At 48.6% G+C, this 17,514-nt stretch overlaps 1 protein-coding gene across 1 annotated transcript; it reads right to left on the bottom strand.

The window, feature by feature from the left end:
* Positions 1–113: 113 nt before the first annotated feature.
* Positions 114–17,499, bottom strand: HIRIP3 (HIRA interacting protein 3). Its single transcript, XM_088457457.1, has 7 exons — positions 17,367–17,499; positions 14,248–14,368; positions 5,669–5,792; positions 3,904–5,282; positions 3,668–3,827; positions 2,945–3,043; positions 114–1,127 (listed from the first exon to the last, which is right to left on the bottom strand). Exons 1-7 carry the CDS (start codon positions 17,486–17,488, stop codon positions 940–942), a joined length of 2,193 nt encoding a protein of 730 aa, XP_088313583.1. The 5' UTR covers positions 17,489–17,499; the 3' UTR covers positions 114–939.
* Positions 17,500–17,514: the final 15 nt, after the last annotated feature.

Raw genomic sequence — 17,514 nt, forward strand, 5'->3', positions numbered from 1 at the left:
AGACGAAAACACTGCGAGAGAAACAAGATAGAGAGGAAGGGCAAAATTTACTGAGCGGTGGTTTGACGGCGGTTTCTATTCTATTCTAAACCCCGGGGGTTTCGTTTTGCAGCAGTTTCTAAATGGCAGCCCTGTTATATTCTGTTCTAATTTGTGTTTTGACTGTGGTTTGGCGGCGGTTTTGCTATCTGCAGATTACTAAGGCCGAAACCGCTGCAAAACTGCCATCCAACAGAATATAACAGGGCTGTCATTTAGAAACTGCTGCAAAACCAAATCCTCGGGGTTTAGAATAAAATAGAAACCGCCGCTTAGTAAATTTTGCCCGAAGAGTGTTAGTGGGAAAACAAGTTGGAGAGTCAGTAACGGGAGCGTACGAATAGAGTGACGAGAGACGGGGACTAAACATTTTATAACCTTGTGCACATAATAGAAGTGCGAGGTACAATTTGCAATGTTGGCCCTACCGTATATATGGCTCTTGTGCACAAACGGGGATCGCGGCAATGCCTGGCGGCACATTGCGTTGAATTGAAATGCCCCCTATATGGCCTTGGCAAAAAAAAAAGGGTAGGGGATGGCAGTAATGAGACCTGATCATAGATGGTCCGTGGAGGTGGTCACTAGTGATATTACTGAGGTATGAGGCATACAGGGATATTACTAGTTCCTGCAAGGCGGATGGGTGTTTTATGATGGTTGGTTAAAGAGTGTTCATCAGTGTATTTATGATATTCTATCCATGGCCACAGTAGCATTTAGAAGAAGCATCACAAGAGGGCGCTACATCCCTGAAAGATTGCCGTAAATACCAGCCAGTAAGAATGCAGCAGCCAAGCGGGGATAATTACATCTATATGTGCAGTGACTGTCGCCTTCATGGTCCATTCCCCCTCCCCACACTATGGGGGGAGACAGGAAAGCCGATGTGTTAACTCTTCATTCACTGTCCCCATCGTCGCTTATGATGCCCTTCAGGCAGGACCAGTCCATTGGCCTCTTCTTGCGGGGGGGACCTTCCTCACCTTCGGAATCAGAGGCCACATCCTTGCGGTAGGCAGACGGGGAGGTGTCGCGGGACGGGGAGGTTTTATACGGGTTCCAGGTATTACGGCGCCGAGGGCGTCCTGCAGAGGAGAGAGAGAGAGGGAGGCAAATTTTCCTTTTAATGAGCCAATGAAAAGGTAATTTCTGAGCTAGTACAACTCTCAGCATCCAATAGCTGGATATGGCCCAGCACAGTCACATATAGGTTACCGTACCCCCCTCCTGTCATCTGCACACAGGGAGGCAGCAGGCCCCCTATCTGTGAGGATCCAGTGACATCACAGAGGCTCAGAATAAGGTTACTGGTTCCCAGCGACTGGATTCATTCTCTAGTAACAACATGGCTGCCCCCACTGTATGTAAAGCGCAGGTGTGCCTGACAGGTTAAACGCTGTTATGTGGGCATGCATAATTGGCCATTGTGTTCTCCTTCGCAGCACGAGAGCTCGTTGCATGTCAGGGGAGCTGCAGTGTTTGTAAGCTGGTCAGACTCGATTTGCATGCTGCGCGACTGCCCAATGTGCATCAATGTTTATGCTTTTGCACGTTGTTGGACGGACACAAGGCGGCAGCAGGCAATGCACTATTATGAAAGAAAGTGTCTGCTTGCCATGGCAGAGTACGTATAGGCACCAAGTAACGGAGTTTCGCTATTCCTGATGCTTAGTGATCGGTGGACACGTCACATCACTGACCGCTCGGAGACAGAACAGAATAGAAGCTGCTCTAGAGAGCATTTAGGATTGATATGGTCTTTATATGGGTTCGGTATGATTTACCAGCCGGCCGCAAATGCCGACAGCGGCAGACCGACATGGGTAAAAATCCCGACTGCACTAAAGTAAGTATAAACTAACCTAACCTCCCCCCCCTAACCCTCCCTTAAGGGTGCCTAAATCTAACCTACCCTCCCCCAGTGCCTAACCCTAATCCCCTCTTCTAAAGTACCTAATCCTAATCCCCCCTTTCCCGCTGCCTAAACCTAAGTCTCCCGGGGGGTGGCTAACACTAACCTCCCGGCGTAGGTAAAATGACAGGCGTCGGGATTTTGACGCCTGTCATTTAGCCCTTGCTGGGATTAGACAGTCGGGATTCCGTCCATCGGCTTCTGACTGCTTCCCTTTTATATGGTAGATTCAAGCACAAAGCAGTAAGCTCTTAATATTAGGGCCATATTCATTTAGCAGTGGGACTCACCGCGGGCTTTTAGCAGCTAGACCTATTCAATTATATCCCACAATAAGACCCGTGGTTATGGGGGGCATCCACTAGACGATAAAGTTAAACGATAATGATAAAATCGTTCGATAATCGTTCAAACATCGTTTGCAAATCGTGCAGTAATTGTTTCTAACGATGTGCGCTCCCGCTGGTCGTTTGATCGTCTCCTCCATCGACTGAACATGCAGGTCAATTTCACTTGATTGCTTACAAATCGTTTACACATCGTTCACGCTGAACGATCAAACGATGAACCACTATCTGCCCACTATAGCTGAAAGCTCTCAATCACAGATTCAAACAACATAGTTTATCGTTAGATCTTTTGCACATTGTTCAGAGTGGAAGATCAAATTTCAGGGGAAACTCCAAGGGAAAATCGTTAAGAGGTTGGACAGGGATAAAATCATCTAGTGGATGCCGCCCATTAGCGTGATAAGACACAGATTCCAGGTTAAGTTCCTGGAGCTATGCAGTTACCGTGCGCAGTAAACCCAGAGGGTGCACTTAAAGCGGACAGTAATTGAATAGGTCTGGGTACTTAACCCGGCTACTAAAAGTTCCTTGGTAAGTCCCGTGGTCGATCGAATATGCCCCTTATTGTAACATACTGAATCTAGAGAAGGTAAGAGCGCAGAGAGTATGGTGTAACCGTCACCTTCCTGGATGAACTCACCGGCTGTCGGTAAGATATTGTTGGTGTCCAACTCTGCCAGCTCTGCTGCCTCCTCCCTCTTCAGTCGCACGACGCGGCATTTCTCCAGGCTGGGGTTTCCTGTGATAAAGGTCAGAATGTTTTTAGTCCTCTCCGTATCACCCACCACCCTCTGTGCATGTATACAGCCCGTCTCCTACTCTCCTAATGGCCGATTCTAAGGCGCACGCCAAGTGGCTGTATTAGCAGGTAGCTGCGTAAGCCAGATTTACACTACTTTAAGCTAATGTAAGAATCCGTGCGTCTGCTAGTAGGAAGCCGCGCTGTCCAAATGCTGCAACCGCCATCATTCGTACCGGCACTGGCACCAACCCCATGCTAGGTGCAAAAGATCCGTCAGAAACGGACTTTCCCCTCGCGGCCTGCGAGACTTAGAATTGCGCGGAGTTTTAGATACAGGCGACACTCCCACAAAACTGAACAGTTCCGTCCAATTACCTTTGTCGCCGCGCAGTTCCCGTCCGATACGCCAATTTTACAGAAAGACAGATCCGGCAAAGATCCGACCGACTCGGCATAGGACGGACATGTGCAAATTTCAATCTGCATATGCGCTGTAGGCAAAACTTCGCCATTTGTGCCGATGCTCAGACTCAGAGAATCAGCCCTCTAGGCTCTCTGCTTAACCTGACCAATGGGAAGCGCGCAGACGCCACTGGTGACCGGAGATCACCCGCCTCTCACCTTTTACCCCCAACTCATCCAGCTCATTCTTCAGGACCTGCACCATAGATTTCACCGAGCGGCAGTTCTGGAACAGCTTCTTGTAGTTCCTGCGAGCACCGCAGGTCAGGATGTATCTCTTCAGCCGGACGATGCTGGGGTGGTCTTCCTTGGAGGTGAGCTGAGAACAGTAGAGAAAGAGGTTCATGATGGTGGTTTGGATAGAACGGGTCTCCCGCTAATGTCCCACACCTCACCTTGCTCTGCTTCTTCTCACTCGTCTCTTTTTTGCTGGATTCCGAATTCTCGGAGGAGTCACTCTCCCCTCCATCTTTTCCTTGAGCTCCCTTGACTGTTTCGCCTTCCTCCTCACTGTCGCCATCCTGGGAATCGCTGTCCCGAGTGGCTTTTTTGTCCATTCCGCCTTTGCCACCGGCCCCTTTACGCTCACCTGGTGTTTTCTTGGGTTTCTTTACGCCATTGTGTTTGCCGTTTGGCTTTGCCGCTTTCTTACCTTTCGCCGTGCGCTCCACTTCCTCGCCATCACTGTCTTTACTTGACACACTGCCGCCATCGCTCCCTTCCTCCTCGCTACCGCTGCTATCCCCCTTCTTTGGCACAGTCTTCACGCCACTTTGTTCTTCTTCACTGTCGCTGTCTTTCTTCACCGAATTCCCGTCTTCTAAATCACTGTCGCTGTCTTTCTTCACCGAATTCCCGTCTTCCAAATCACTGTCGCTGCCTTTCTTTGTCGTATGGTTCTCCTCCTCTTTCTCAGAGTCTTTCTTTGGTTTGGTCTTTACTGCCCGATCTTCCTCCTCATCACTGTCTCCATTTACTGAATTCCTGTCCTCCTCGTCACTCTCGCTGTCTTTATCTGGCTTGCCCTTTCCTTTGACTTCTGGCTCGCTCTCCGTGTCCGTCTCTTTGTGCTTCTCGAGCGCTCTCTTGACTTTCCCCCCCTTGCTCTTCGGAGACTCTTTCTCCGACTCGTCCACATCGCTCTCATTGCTCGAATCGCTTTCGCTATGCGTCTTCCTCTTCCGAGATCCCTTTGTGGTCTTGGTGCCATGTGGCTGAACATTTTGCCTGGCTGCGGTCTTCTTTCCAGCTTGGACCCGGCTGCTGCCGACACTCACTTTTCTCTTTTTTTGTATATTGGTCTGCCTGGTGTCGGCTACTTCTTCCTCACTGTCGGATTCTGAGTGCTGTGCGCTCTTCTGCGTAGCGCTCTCGTCCTCCTCGCTCCCGCTGGATTCTACTGCAGTCTTTAGCTTTCCGGTTGTCCCTTTTATTGCCAGGCGCTTGTGTGGGACAGTCTTTTTGTTTGCAGAACCTCCAGTATCACTGTCTGTCTCTGTGGGAGAGTCTGTCTCTTCAACATCACTGTCTGCATCTTTCCCTTTCTGTGGCCGTCTAACATGTGCCCGTGGGGTCTCTTTTCTGTCACCGCCAGTCTCTTTGCCTTTTCTGGGTGTGATCTCTACTTTCTCCTGTGCTCGCACTCCTTTCTTGCTGGCAGTCTCTTGCACTCTCCCTTTTTTGTCAGTCTTAGATGTTAGAGCTTCTGGGGAACTTCCAGACAGTCTCTTGGAATCCTTCTGTTCAATCCCAGAATCCTCTTCTGACTGACTGCCTGAAAGAGAGAGCGTCCTTGAGTGAACAGTTGTCCCAGCTCCAGCCAGACCCTCTCTCCCTCCCACATCTATCCATAGCGGTCGCCATCCTCTCTAAGGACATCACTGGGGCCGGCTAGTGCTGCTTAGAGATGGCCCAGACAGACAGGCCCACCAAGGCCATTTTCTCAGTGCATTTACCAAGAAGTCCATTAATTAAAACCAATAAGCTTATTAAAAATCGGGCATCGCTGTCATTTTAAGGCCATTTATGTGGCAATATTGGGCAGTTGCATTACCAAAAATAACCGGCATGGCCAAAGCCAGTAATCGCCACTGGGACTGGGCTCGCCCCAAACCTATAGACTTTCCATCTCATACTTATAAGACACCCAGTCGTGCTCACCGTCAAGTGGTTTCCTTCTCTTCCCAGGGGGCTGCTTGTTCCCCAGCACATCGTCACCACTTTCAGGGCGTCCCCTCTTCTGCACTTTAGTGATCAAGGGCTCATCATCGCTGGCATCTTCCTCCTGTATAACAGTAAGTGGCAATCTGATCAGCGGCCACAACACAGTAAGCGCCAGCGCGGCCACAACACAGTAAGCGCCAGCGCGGCCACAACACAGTAAGCGCCAGCGCAATCAGCGGCCACAACACAGTAAGCGCTAGCGCGGCCACAACACAGCGCCAGCACGGCCAGCACACAGTAAGCGCCAGCGCAATCAGCGGCCACAACACAGTAAGCGCCAGCGGCCACAACACAGCAAGCGCCAGCGCGGCCACAACACAGCAAGCGCCAGCGCGGCCACAACACAGCAAGCGCCAGCGCGGCCACAACACAGCAAGCGCCAGCGCGGCCACAACACAGCAAGCGCCAGCGCGGCCACAACACAGCAAGCGCCAGCGCGGCCACAACACAGCAAGCGCCAGCGCAATCAGCGGCCACAACACAGTAAGCGCCAGCGCAATCAGCGGCCACAACACAGTAAGCGCCAGCAGCCACAACACAGTAAGCGCTAGCGCGGCCACAACTCAGCGCCAGCGCGGCCAGCACACAGTAAGCGCCAGCGCAATCAGCGGCCACGACACAGTAAGCGCCAGCGCAATCAGCGGCCACGACACAGTAAGCGCCAGCGCAATCAGCGGTCCCGACACAGTAAGCGCCAGCGCAATCAGCGGTCCCGACACAGTAGGATGAACAGTTCACTGAGGAAGCAGCTGGATACCTTGAAACGCATGGCAACTTGAGGGAGATTTTTATGCCTTATTTTTAGGTATAACAATTAAGTCCTAGATTATCACGTGATACCGTTTTACATTTGGTCTTACAATACTTATTTAAAAAAAAAATAATAATAATTTTTTTATTCACTATTGTCTGCACTAGAGAAAAACGTAATGCAATTTGTTTATCCAGGACAGTAGTTGTATGGTTATTTTATGCCATAAATATAAATGTACTATTTATATACATTTTTACTTGTCCCTCTCTTTTGGTCATCCCTACTTTATAATATAGCTCACTGCACGAGTAAAAGATTGATCATTATATTAGCTGAGGCAATAATCAGGACAGGCCCAGAACACAGTATAGCTGAGTGTAAGGGACAGTCTGGTCACAGCACAGGTTATAACCAAGATTGTGGCTATACCCTCCTGCAGTGCCGAGGATCTTCCTCTCTTTCCTGCTATATTAGGGGTAGGCAACCTGTGACCCCTCAGCTGCTGTAGAACAGTTTCAGCATGCCCTAACAGCAAAAACGGTGTCAGGGCATGCTGGAATGTGTAGTTCTACAGCAGCTGGAGTGCCCAGGTTGCTCTATTTTATCCCTCTTCTGTAGAATGCCATACCCGCGGGGTGGTGACAGGCTTGCAGACCTGCTCAGCAGAAATACACTGTGTGCATGATGGGAAAGGGCCACTGATGTCACAGCAGCTCAAATCACTGCGGTCACAGCCGTTTTATCAGGCATAAAAATGTGGGGGTTCAGCAGTGTAGTGGGGTGGGCAGGTATTACGGTATTAAATAGAGCTACAGTGCAAGATTCATTTTGGACAATATAATAGATTGTGTCTTATGGTGCATACACACGGTCAGATCTGTCAGACGAACGATTTTATCAACGATTTCATGAACTACGAACGATTTTTGACAGTATTAAAACGAATGAAAATCGACAGAGTCTGACTGCAAACACATCAAATGTCAGATATCGTTATCTGACAATCGGGAACGCGCATCCTTCATCGTTGCAGGGACACATGTCAGATTTTCTTCAGATATGAACGATTTTTAAAATTGTTATTGTACAAATCTGAAAGGAAAATCTGACGGTGTGAATGCACCATGTACATTTGGAAAGACAAGTAAAAGGATACATTGTTTTCATGTTGTACAAACCACACTAGCTACAGTATTTAAATAGCATTGGATTATTCTGGAGTACATGTATGAAACATACCGACCATCGCCCCAAGTAAACTCACCAGGGAAAGGGGCCCACTATGGCTGTAGGAATAGGAGGTGACTGTACACACTGGGAATAGGCTCATATATCAGGTCATCGGTCACTTACCAGCGCGAATTTAAAAAAAAAAAACCCACAAGCTGGTAATGTTCCCTGAGCTGCTGCAGGAGTGCATTACCCGCAGTGTCCTGTGCAATAAGCGCTAATTACAGGCTGGTTGTGGCTTCCCGACATCTAGGATAATAACAATCATTACTGCCATTATCAGGAGCTGGGGACAGGAAAACAGGAGGCTACAGTCAGCACAGACAGGATTCCACGCAGGGAACGAGGAACATTCTTATCCTAACATACAGGAAGCACACGCACACATGCCATGCAGGGAACGAGGAACATGCTTATCATAACATACAGGAAGCACACGCACACATGCCATGCAGGGAACGAGGAACATGCTTATCATAACATGAGCTCCTACATGAAACACACGCACACATCCCATGCAGGAAATGGGGGATCATGCTTAGAACATGAGCTTCCAAAGGAAACACGCAAGCATATCCCATGCAGGGAAACGTGAGCTCCTACATGCAACACACACAGGGAATTGGGATCCTGAGCTACCAAATGAACAGCACATATCCAAATAAACATATCCGCAAACATTATACATGCCATACACTACCAATCTCACACCTGCCACCTACGCCCTGCCAACTCACACCTACACTGCCACACCTCACACATATGCCCTGCCAACTCACACCTGCCACCTACGCCCTGCCAACTCACACCTACACTGCCGCACCTCACACCTGCTACCTACGCCCTGCCAACTCACACCTGCCCTGCCAACTCACACCTACACTGCCGCACCTCACACCTGCCAACTCACACCTACACTGCTGCACCTCACACCTACACTGCCGCACCTCACTGCCTGACCTGCCAACTCACATCCACTCTGCCACACCTTCTCACAACCGGTTACCGACGCCCTGCCAACTCACACCTGCTCTGCAGCTCCTTCCCACACCTGCCTCCTACGCCCTGCCAACTCACACCTGCTCTGCAGCGCCTTCTCACACCTGCTACCTACACCCTGCCAACTCACACCTGCTACCTACGCCCTGCCAACTCACACCTGCTCTGCATCGCCTTCTCACACCAGCTACCTACACCCTGCCAACTCATACCTGCTACCTACGCCCTGCCAACTCACACCTGCTCTGCATCGCCTTCCCACACCTGCCTCCTACACCCTGCCAACTCACACCTGCTACCTACGCCCTGCCAACTCACACCTGCTCTGCATCGCCTTCTCACACCAGCTACCTACACCCTGCCAACTCACACCTGCTACCTACGCCCTGCCAACTCACACCTGCTCTGCATCGCCTTCCCACACCTGCCTCCTACACCCTGCCAACTCACACCTGCTACCTACGCCCTGCCAACTCACACCTGCTCTGCATCGCCTTCCCTTCTAGAGCCGGATCTCAGGGGCCATGAGGCTGCGTTCACAGTGACTATGCAGACCCATCACAGATTGACAGGCGGTGCAGTTTGTGGGAGGTGGTCGGTGAAACGCAGGCGTGCCAGGGCGTTTGAGCGCTGTTGCAGGGGCGTGCATAAATTAGCCACTTCGATGCCGTACGCAGCCTGAGGACTCAGTGTACTGAGGTTAGCATTTCCTGAGTAAGGTCAGAGCCTGTGTAAGTGTGCATAAGACTGCGATGGTACTCACTGTTACCAATGGTTTTGCAGTCTTGCTAAACATTACGGATGTGTGCAAGGTAAGGGGGGCGTCCTTAGGTTATACTGCGATGGCAAAGCGATCGCAATGGATTTGCATATTATCGCAGGGAGACTGCGTAATCGCTATTTCAATCGGTAGCAAATCAGGTCCAGTGTCTGCCAAGTGACACTGTCAGCTCTTCACACTGCACTCCCTTATACATTCAGTGCAAACTCATTTTACACACACAGACACTGTGCAAGCACATAAGAGACCAATGTTTGCAGATTCTAGCTGTTTGCTATGGAATCGGTATGCAATACCGGCAGTCGGGATGCCTCATGTCAAAATACCGACAGCGGCATCCTGATGGCCGGTATTCCCCTTCTCCCCCAACTCTCCCTTCTTGTAGCCTAACCCTCCCCACCCCGCACCCTCCCAGTTAGTGCCTAAACCTAAGTCTCCCCCCTTTGTGCCTAAACCTCTCCCCTTAGTGCCTAACCCAAACCACCCCCACCAAAACCTAACCCCACTATGCTGCCTAAACCCAACACTCCCCCCACCCGGCTAACAGCGAAGACGTCCCCGGGTGGGCGTCTGTATTCTGGCGTCGGTACGCATATTTTAAGCCCCGCGTCGGACTTCCACCAGCAGGATTTAGAGCGGGTGGGCATGCCGTCCGCCGATCTGCTAACTACATCCCGATTGCTATATTTTCATATTTGAATAATTTAATTCATATTTTATACATGTTGCGATTATACATTTAATAAATTGTGTTATTTAACAATTTGGAGAACCTCTTTCATGCATGCGTGTGTGTAGGATAATCGATCTATTATACACAGTGTGCATGCATGAAATAATGTTTGTAAATTTTTCTTTATTTACACACACACGCTATACAAGTAAACTAAGCTCTGTAAAATAACTGTATATACTGGTGCATCTGGAAAGTATTCACAACGCTTCACTTTTTCCACATTGTGTTATGTTACAGTCTTAAAATGGAATAAATTCATTTTTGCCCTCAAAATTCTACACACACACACACACACAAATACCCCATAATGACGAGTAAGTTTTTTTTGTTTTTTTACGATTTTTGCAAATTTAATAAAAAAAAAAAACCCCTAAGAAATCACATGTACATAAGTATTCACAGCCTTTGCTCAATACTTTGTTGATGCACCTTTGGCAGCAATTACAGCCTCAAGTCTTTTTGAATATGATGCCACAAGCTTGGCACACCTATCTTTGGGCAGTTGCGCCCATTCCTCTTTGCAGCACCTCTCAAGCTCCATCAGGTTGGATGGGAAGCGTCGGTGCACAGCCATTTTCAGATCTCTCCAGAGATGTTCAATCGGATTCAAGTCTGGGCTCTGCTGGGCCACTCAAGGACATTCACAGAGTTGTCCTGAAGCCACTCCTTTTATATCTTGGTTGTGTGCTTAGGGTCGTTGTCCTGCTGAACGATGAACCGTCGCCCCAGTCTGAGGTCAAGAGCGCTCTGGAGCAGGTTTTTTATCCAGGATGTCTCTGTACATTGCTGCATTCATCTTTCCCTCTATCCTGACTAGTCTCCCAGTTCCTGCCGCTGAAAAACATCCCCACAGCATGATGCTGCCACCACCATGCTTCACTGTAGGGATGGTATTGGCCTGGTGATGAGCGGTGCCTGGTTTCCTCCAAACAGAACGCCTGGCATTCACGCCAAAGAGTTCAATCTTTGTTTCTCATGGTCTGAGAGTCCTTCAGGTGCATTTTGGCAAACTCCAGGTGTACTGCCACGTGCTTTTTTTTTTTTTTTTTTTACTAAGGAGTGGCTTCCGTCTGGCCACTCTACCATACAGGCCTGATTGGTGGTTTGCTGCAGAGAAGGATTTCCTTCTGGAAGGTTCTCCTCTCTCCACAGAGGGATGCTGTAGCTCTGACAGAGTGACTATCGGGTTCTTGGTCACCTGCCTGACTAGGGCCCTTCTCCCACGATCGCTCAGTTTAGACGGCCAGCCAACTCTAGGAAAAGTCCTGGTGGTTCCGAACTTTCTCCATTTACGGATGATGGAGGCCACTGTGCTCATTGGGACCTTCAAAGCAGCATATATTTTTCTGTACCCTTCCCCAGATTTGTGCTTCGAGACAATCCTGTCTCGGAGGTCTACAGACAATTCCTTGGACTTCATGCTTGGTTTGTGCTCTGACATGCACTGTCAAGTGCGGTACCTTATATAGACAGGTGTATGCCTTTCAAAATCATGTCCAAACATCTGAATATACCACAGGTGGACTCCAATTAAGCTGTAGGAACATCTCAAGGATGATCAGTGGAAACAGGATGCACCTGAGCTCAATTTTGAGCTTCATGGCAAAGGCCGTGAATACTTATGTACATGTGATTTCTTATGCTGGGCATACACTATACAATTATCTGTCAGATCTCTGTCCAATCAGGCTGGTTGGAATGAAAACCTGGTAATGTATGGGAGCAAATGACAGTCGATCATATGGTTTTAAACCCTGGAAAAACGGACAAAAAAAATTGTTCAAATTGGTTAAATTCGTGTGTTTTAACCAAGTCTCTGAACGACCATTTTTGGCTATTTTCCAGTGTTTGTGAGCCAATGGACGATTGTCATTTGCTCCCATACATCCATACATTACCAGGTTTTCAATCCAGCCAGCCAGATTGGACAGATAATTGTATAGTGTATGCCCAGCATAAGAGTTTTTTTTTTTTTTTTATTAAATTTGCAAAAATCTCAAAAAAAAACTTGTTACACGTTGTCATTATGGGGTTTTGTGTGTAGAATTTTGAGGACAAAAATGAATTTATTAAATTTTTGAATAAGGCTGTAACATAACAAAATGTGGAAAAAGTGAAGCGTTGTGAATACTTTCTGGATGCACTGTATATATAATCTGGTAACATTTACTAACATTATATAGTACTATATTTAGTCTAATATATACAGCAGGTAAAATAAGTATTGAACACAACGACATTTTTCTCAGTAAATATATTTGTAATGGGGCTATTGTAATGAAATTTTCACCAAATGTCAGCAACAACCCATGCAATCCACACAAGCAAAGACATCAAACCATAGATGTCCATAAATTAAGTTAAGTTATGTGTAATAATGTGAAATAACACAGGGAAAAAGTATTGAACACGCTTACTGAAATCTATTTAATACTTCGTATAAAAGCCTTTGTTGGTAATGACAGCTTCATGGCGCCTCCTGTATGGAGAAACTAGTCGCATACATTGCTCAGGTGTGGTTTTGGCTCATTCTTCCACACAAACAGTCTTCAAATCTTGAAGGTTCCGTGGCCTCTTCTATGAACTCTAATCTTTAGTTCTTTCCATAGATTTTCAACTGGATTCAAGTCAGGTGATTGGCCGTTCCATGCTAGCAGCTTTATTTTCTTTCTCTGAAACCAATTGACTGTGTCCTTGGCTGTGTGTTCGGGATCATGGTCTTGCTGGTAGATGGCAGCAGATTTTTTATCAAGAATGTCTCTGTACATTTCCGTTCATCCTTCCTTCCAACACATGAAGTATGCCAGTACCGTATGCTGAAAAACAGCCCCACACCGTGATGTTCCCACCTCCAAACTGCACTGTTGGTATGGTGTTTTTGGGGTGATGTGCAGTGCTATTTCTCCTCCAAACATGGTGTGTATTATGGCATCCAAAGAGTTCCAAATTTGGTCTCATGTGACCAGACTATATTCTCCCAGTATTTCACAGGCTTGTCCAAATGTTGTGCAGCAAACTTTAAACGAGCTTCAACATGCGTTTTCTTCAGCAATGGAGTCTTGCGTGGTGAGCGTGCATACAGACCATAGCGGTTGAATGCATTACTTATTGATTTCTTTGAAACAATTGTACCTGCTAATTCCAAGTCTTTCTGAAGCTCTGCACAAGTGATCATTGGCTCTTGGACAACTCTTCTGATAATTCTTTTCACTCTTCAGTCATTAATCTTGCAAGGAGCACCTGGTCGTGGCCGGTTCATGGTGAAATTATGTTATTTCCACTTCCGGATTATGGCCCCAACAGTCCTCACTGGAACATTCAGGAGTTTAGAAATCCTTCTGTAACCAATGCCATCAGTATGTTTTGCAACAATAAAGGTTTGAAAGGTCTTGAGAGAGCTCTTTGCTTTTACCCATCATGAGATGTTTCTTGTGTGACACTTTGGTAATGACACGCCTTTTTATAGGCCGTCAGTTGGGACTGAACCATTTTATATTAATTTGCACTGAAAAGGGGCAGGATTGCTTTCTAATTACTGATAGATTTCAACTGGTGTCTTGGCTTTCCATGCCTTTTTGCACCTCTCTTTCTTCAGGTGTTCAATACTTTTTCCCTGTGTCATTTCACATTATTACACATAATTTATGGACATCCATGGTTCGATGTCTTTGCATGTGTGGATTGCATGGGTTGTTGCTGATATTTGGTGAAAATTTACTGAGAAAAATGCTGATGTGTTCAATACTCAGTTTACCCGCTGTATGTAGCAATTCAGATGTTGGAATGAGGAGCAGACAGCTGTCATAAGATAAAAGGTGACACTTAATATATGGGAACTGGAGGCATCCTGGGGGGGGGATAAGGCACAAACTGAGGAACTCCTGGGTATTCAGACCTGTCATGACAACCGATGAAATGAGAGAGACTGGTGCTCACCTTAATGTTACAGTTTATTAAAACTTCAATGCAAACAGAGAAATGAGTGAGTGGGACATTATCACATCCACCGCCATTACCTGCATCTTCAGCAGCTCCTGCTCAACAATGTTCTTCAGTGTTTGCCGCTCCTGTGTGGACAGCGACGACCGTTTGGCGTGAGCCAGGAACTTGGAGCGCACCATAGAGTGAGAGAGGACACTGCGGGACGACAGATCATCACAGCTTACTACATGATCTACTGTACACAATGGTGACATCACGGCATACATATAGTGACATCAAGTTGTGAGATGGGGAAGCACAGAGGCACTTGGTTACCATTGCTGTCTCGCAGAGCTGCGGACATGGATCGATTTTGACCAGGATTGTCTATGGGGCGTACTCAATTACAGTGGGAGGATAGTCTTGAGCTCTAACATATGGAGCTATACAATTATAAGCCCACGGCTAACGCGGGTGGGCAGGGCGGCTCTCATAGAAGTGCTCCCGGTGCACAAAAGGGGCATGCTCAGCCCGAGAGGTGGGGGTGGCTGTTTCATTAGGGCAGGGTGCATTTCAGAGAGTTCAAATCGGGCAGGATGTAGCGCCCCGCGGGAACACTACATGCGTTAACCTATAGAGTTATGTGAGCGGAAGGAACTATGAGTTATCGCGCTCGCAGCGACCACGGTAAGTGCAAACCCTACTTACCGCGGGTTTCCGTTTGCTCCCTCTCGCACGTCAGGAGGGTGTGAACAGAAATCGGTGGTAAGCTTAGCCTGCAGGCTTACCGCGGGCTGCAACTGAATAGCCTCGGGCACTGCTAAAAGCCTGCTGCAAGGCACGTGCCTATATGCCTTAGTCTTTCCCATGTTTGCATGGGTTTCCCCCGAGTTCTCATGTTTCCACCCATTCCAAACAATATATTGAGAAGCTGACTGGTTTCTGACAAAATGGATCCCAGTGTTGCGTTTATTAAGGAAATTGCGACACTAAGGGGTCTATTTACTAAGCAGTGTTAGGAGACAGAGTGAAAAGTGATAAGGTACCAGCCAATCAGCTCCCAACTGTCATCTCACAGGCTGTGTTTGAAAAATGACAGTTAGGAGCTGATTGGCTGGCACCTTATCACTTTCCACTCTGTCTCCTAACATTGCTTAGTAAATAGACCCCTAAGCCTCAAAAGGTGCAGAATTAAACTGTTCAGTTTGAGCCATGGCATATAACAGTGGTGTCTCTTACTCATCATACCACTGGGCAACCACGCAGGGATTGTGGTTCTAGATATGGCCATCCTAGGGACACCCACACCCGAAGAGGACATTATGCGACATTGAGGGGCCGGTAATTAGCAGTGATCTGGGATTCTGTGCGTGTAACGACGCCAGAAGCACCTGTGGAAACAGTACAAGACCGCTTGCGGCTAGTAACTAGCTCTCAGGGCTGTAGCTTTCTTTAAGGTGACGCCACGCGAGCACCTGTCTGTTTTTCAGGGGCATTGTAAAGTACGATGACCACATCACCACTAAACTCACACACACGCAATGCCGGGAGTGAGGAGCGGTTATTGCTCACGCTCCGGACACGATAACCTGTTCTGAGGAAAGCAGCTGCTCCCCAGGTTTCACTTACAGTGAACAGAACTTCAGCTGCTCTGCCCAGTGCTACACATTACTACTATAACAGCACAATGCTGGCACATAATGCCCTTTGCCAATGACGTCTTCCTGTCATGACACATTAGCAGCACTCTTGTACATGACCCTGACCATCCTGGGGATGGGGCGGATAATCTGCTGAATATACATGAGCCAGACTGTGTGGTGGATTTAGAATTCTAGAATCCAATAATGTGTGACATCACATGTGTATACTTATACTATACACTGACTGAACACACAGCACTACACCCAGTGATATCACACAACCCTCCACACGAATCACGCAGCCGTACATGCAGGAAACGGGTACAGCGACGTCACAAAACCCCACAGGCAGGTATCACGCATTGTGATGCCCCACACACGGGTAACACATTGTGATGTCACACAGCCCCACACCCTGTAACGTCACACAGCCCTACGCCTAGGGAGCAGGCACCGTGACGTCACACATGGAGCAGGCACCGTGACGTCACACAGCCCTACACCTAGGGAGCAGGCACCGTGACGTCACACAGCCCTACACCTAGGGAGCAGGCATTGTGACATCACACAGCTCTGCACCCAGGGAGCAGGAATTGTGACATCACACAGCTCTGCACCTAGGGAGCAGGCACTGTGACGTCACACAGTATCCCACATAGGTAACACACTGTGACATCACACAGGGAGCAGACACTGACATCACACAGCCCTGCACCTAGGGAGCAGGCACCGTGACATCACACAGGGAGCAGGAATTGTGACATCACACAGCTCTGCACCCAGGGAGCAGGAATTGTGACATCACACAGCTCTTCACCCAGGGAGCAAGAATTGTGACATCACACAGCTCTGCACCCAGGGAGCAGGCACTGTGACGTCACACAGTATCCCACATAGGTAACACACTGTGACATCACACAGCCCCACACCTAGGGAGCAGGCACTGTGACATCACACAGCCCTACACCTAGGGAGCAGGCACCGTGACATCACACAGGGAGCAGACACTGACATCACACAGCTCTGCACCCAGGGAGCAGGAATTGTGACATCACACAGCTCTGCACCCAGGGAGCAGGAATTGTGACATCACACAGCTCTGCACCCAGGTAGCAGGAATTGTGACATCACACAGCTCTGCACCCAGGGAGCAGGAATTGTGACATCACACATGGATAACACTGTGACATCACACACTTCTGCACCCAGGGAGCAGGCACCGTGACATCACACAGCCCTACATCTAGGGAGCAGGCACCGTGACATCACACAGGGAGCAGGCACTGTGACATCACACAGCCCTACACGTAGGGAGCAGGCACTGTGACGTCACACAGCATCACACATGGGTAACACACTGTGACGTCACACAGCCCTTCACCTAGGGAGCACGCACTGTGACGTAACACAGTCCCACACCGACGCTTCCTATGTGTAAGGATGCGTGACAGTGACGTCACAGGGCTTGCTCTCTAGATGTAGGGCTGTAACTGCTCCGTACCTAGGGAGCAAGCACTGTGACGTCACTGCACACCCGGCCTGACGCTGCCATGTTGCTATGACTCCCGCACCTGAGGTCGGGGCTCCTCTGGAACAGCTCCTGGGTGAATCGCCGCATCTCCCGCTCCACATCTCCCGCCATGTTTAAACCTGTCTGCTCCTGAGACCCAGTGCCCCGCCCCCCGGCTCTCATTGGCCCGACTCCGCCCACTAGCATTT

Source organism: Taudactylus pleione, unplaced genomic scaffold (genome assembly GCF_031769625.1).
Source record: "Taudactylus pleione unplaced genomic scaffold, aTauple2 ptg000762l, whole genome shotgun sequence".
Lineage (NCBI taxonomy): Eukaryota > Metazoa > Chordata > Amphibia > Anura > Myobatrachidae > Taudactylus > Taudactylus pleione.

Coding starts and splice junctions, on each gene's coding strand:
- HIRIP3 (XM_088457457.1), bottom strand. CDS start 17,488: ATGAGAGCCGGGGGGCGGGGCACTGGGTCTCAGGAGCAGACAGGTTTA. Junction 14,369..17,366: donor CAGAGGAGCCCCGACCTCAG/GTGCGGGAGTCA, acceptor GTCGTCCCGCAG/TGTCCTCTCTCACTCTATGG. Junction 3,044..3,667: donor GGATGAGTTGGGGGTAAAAG/GTGAGAGGCGGG, acceptor CCTTTATCACAG/GAAACCCCAGCCTGGAGAAA.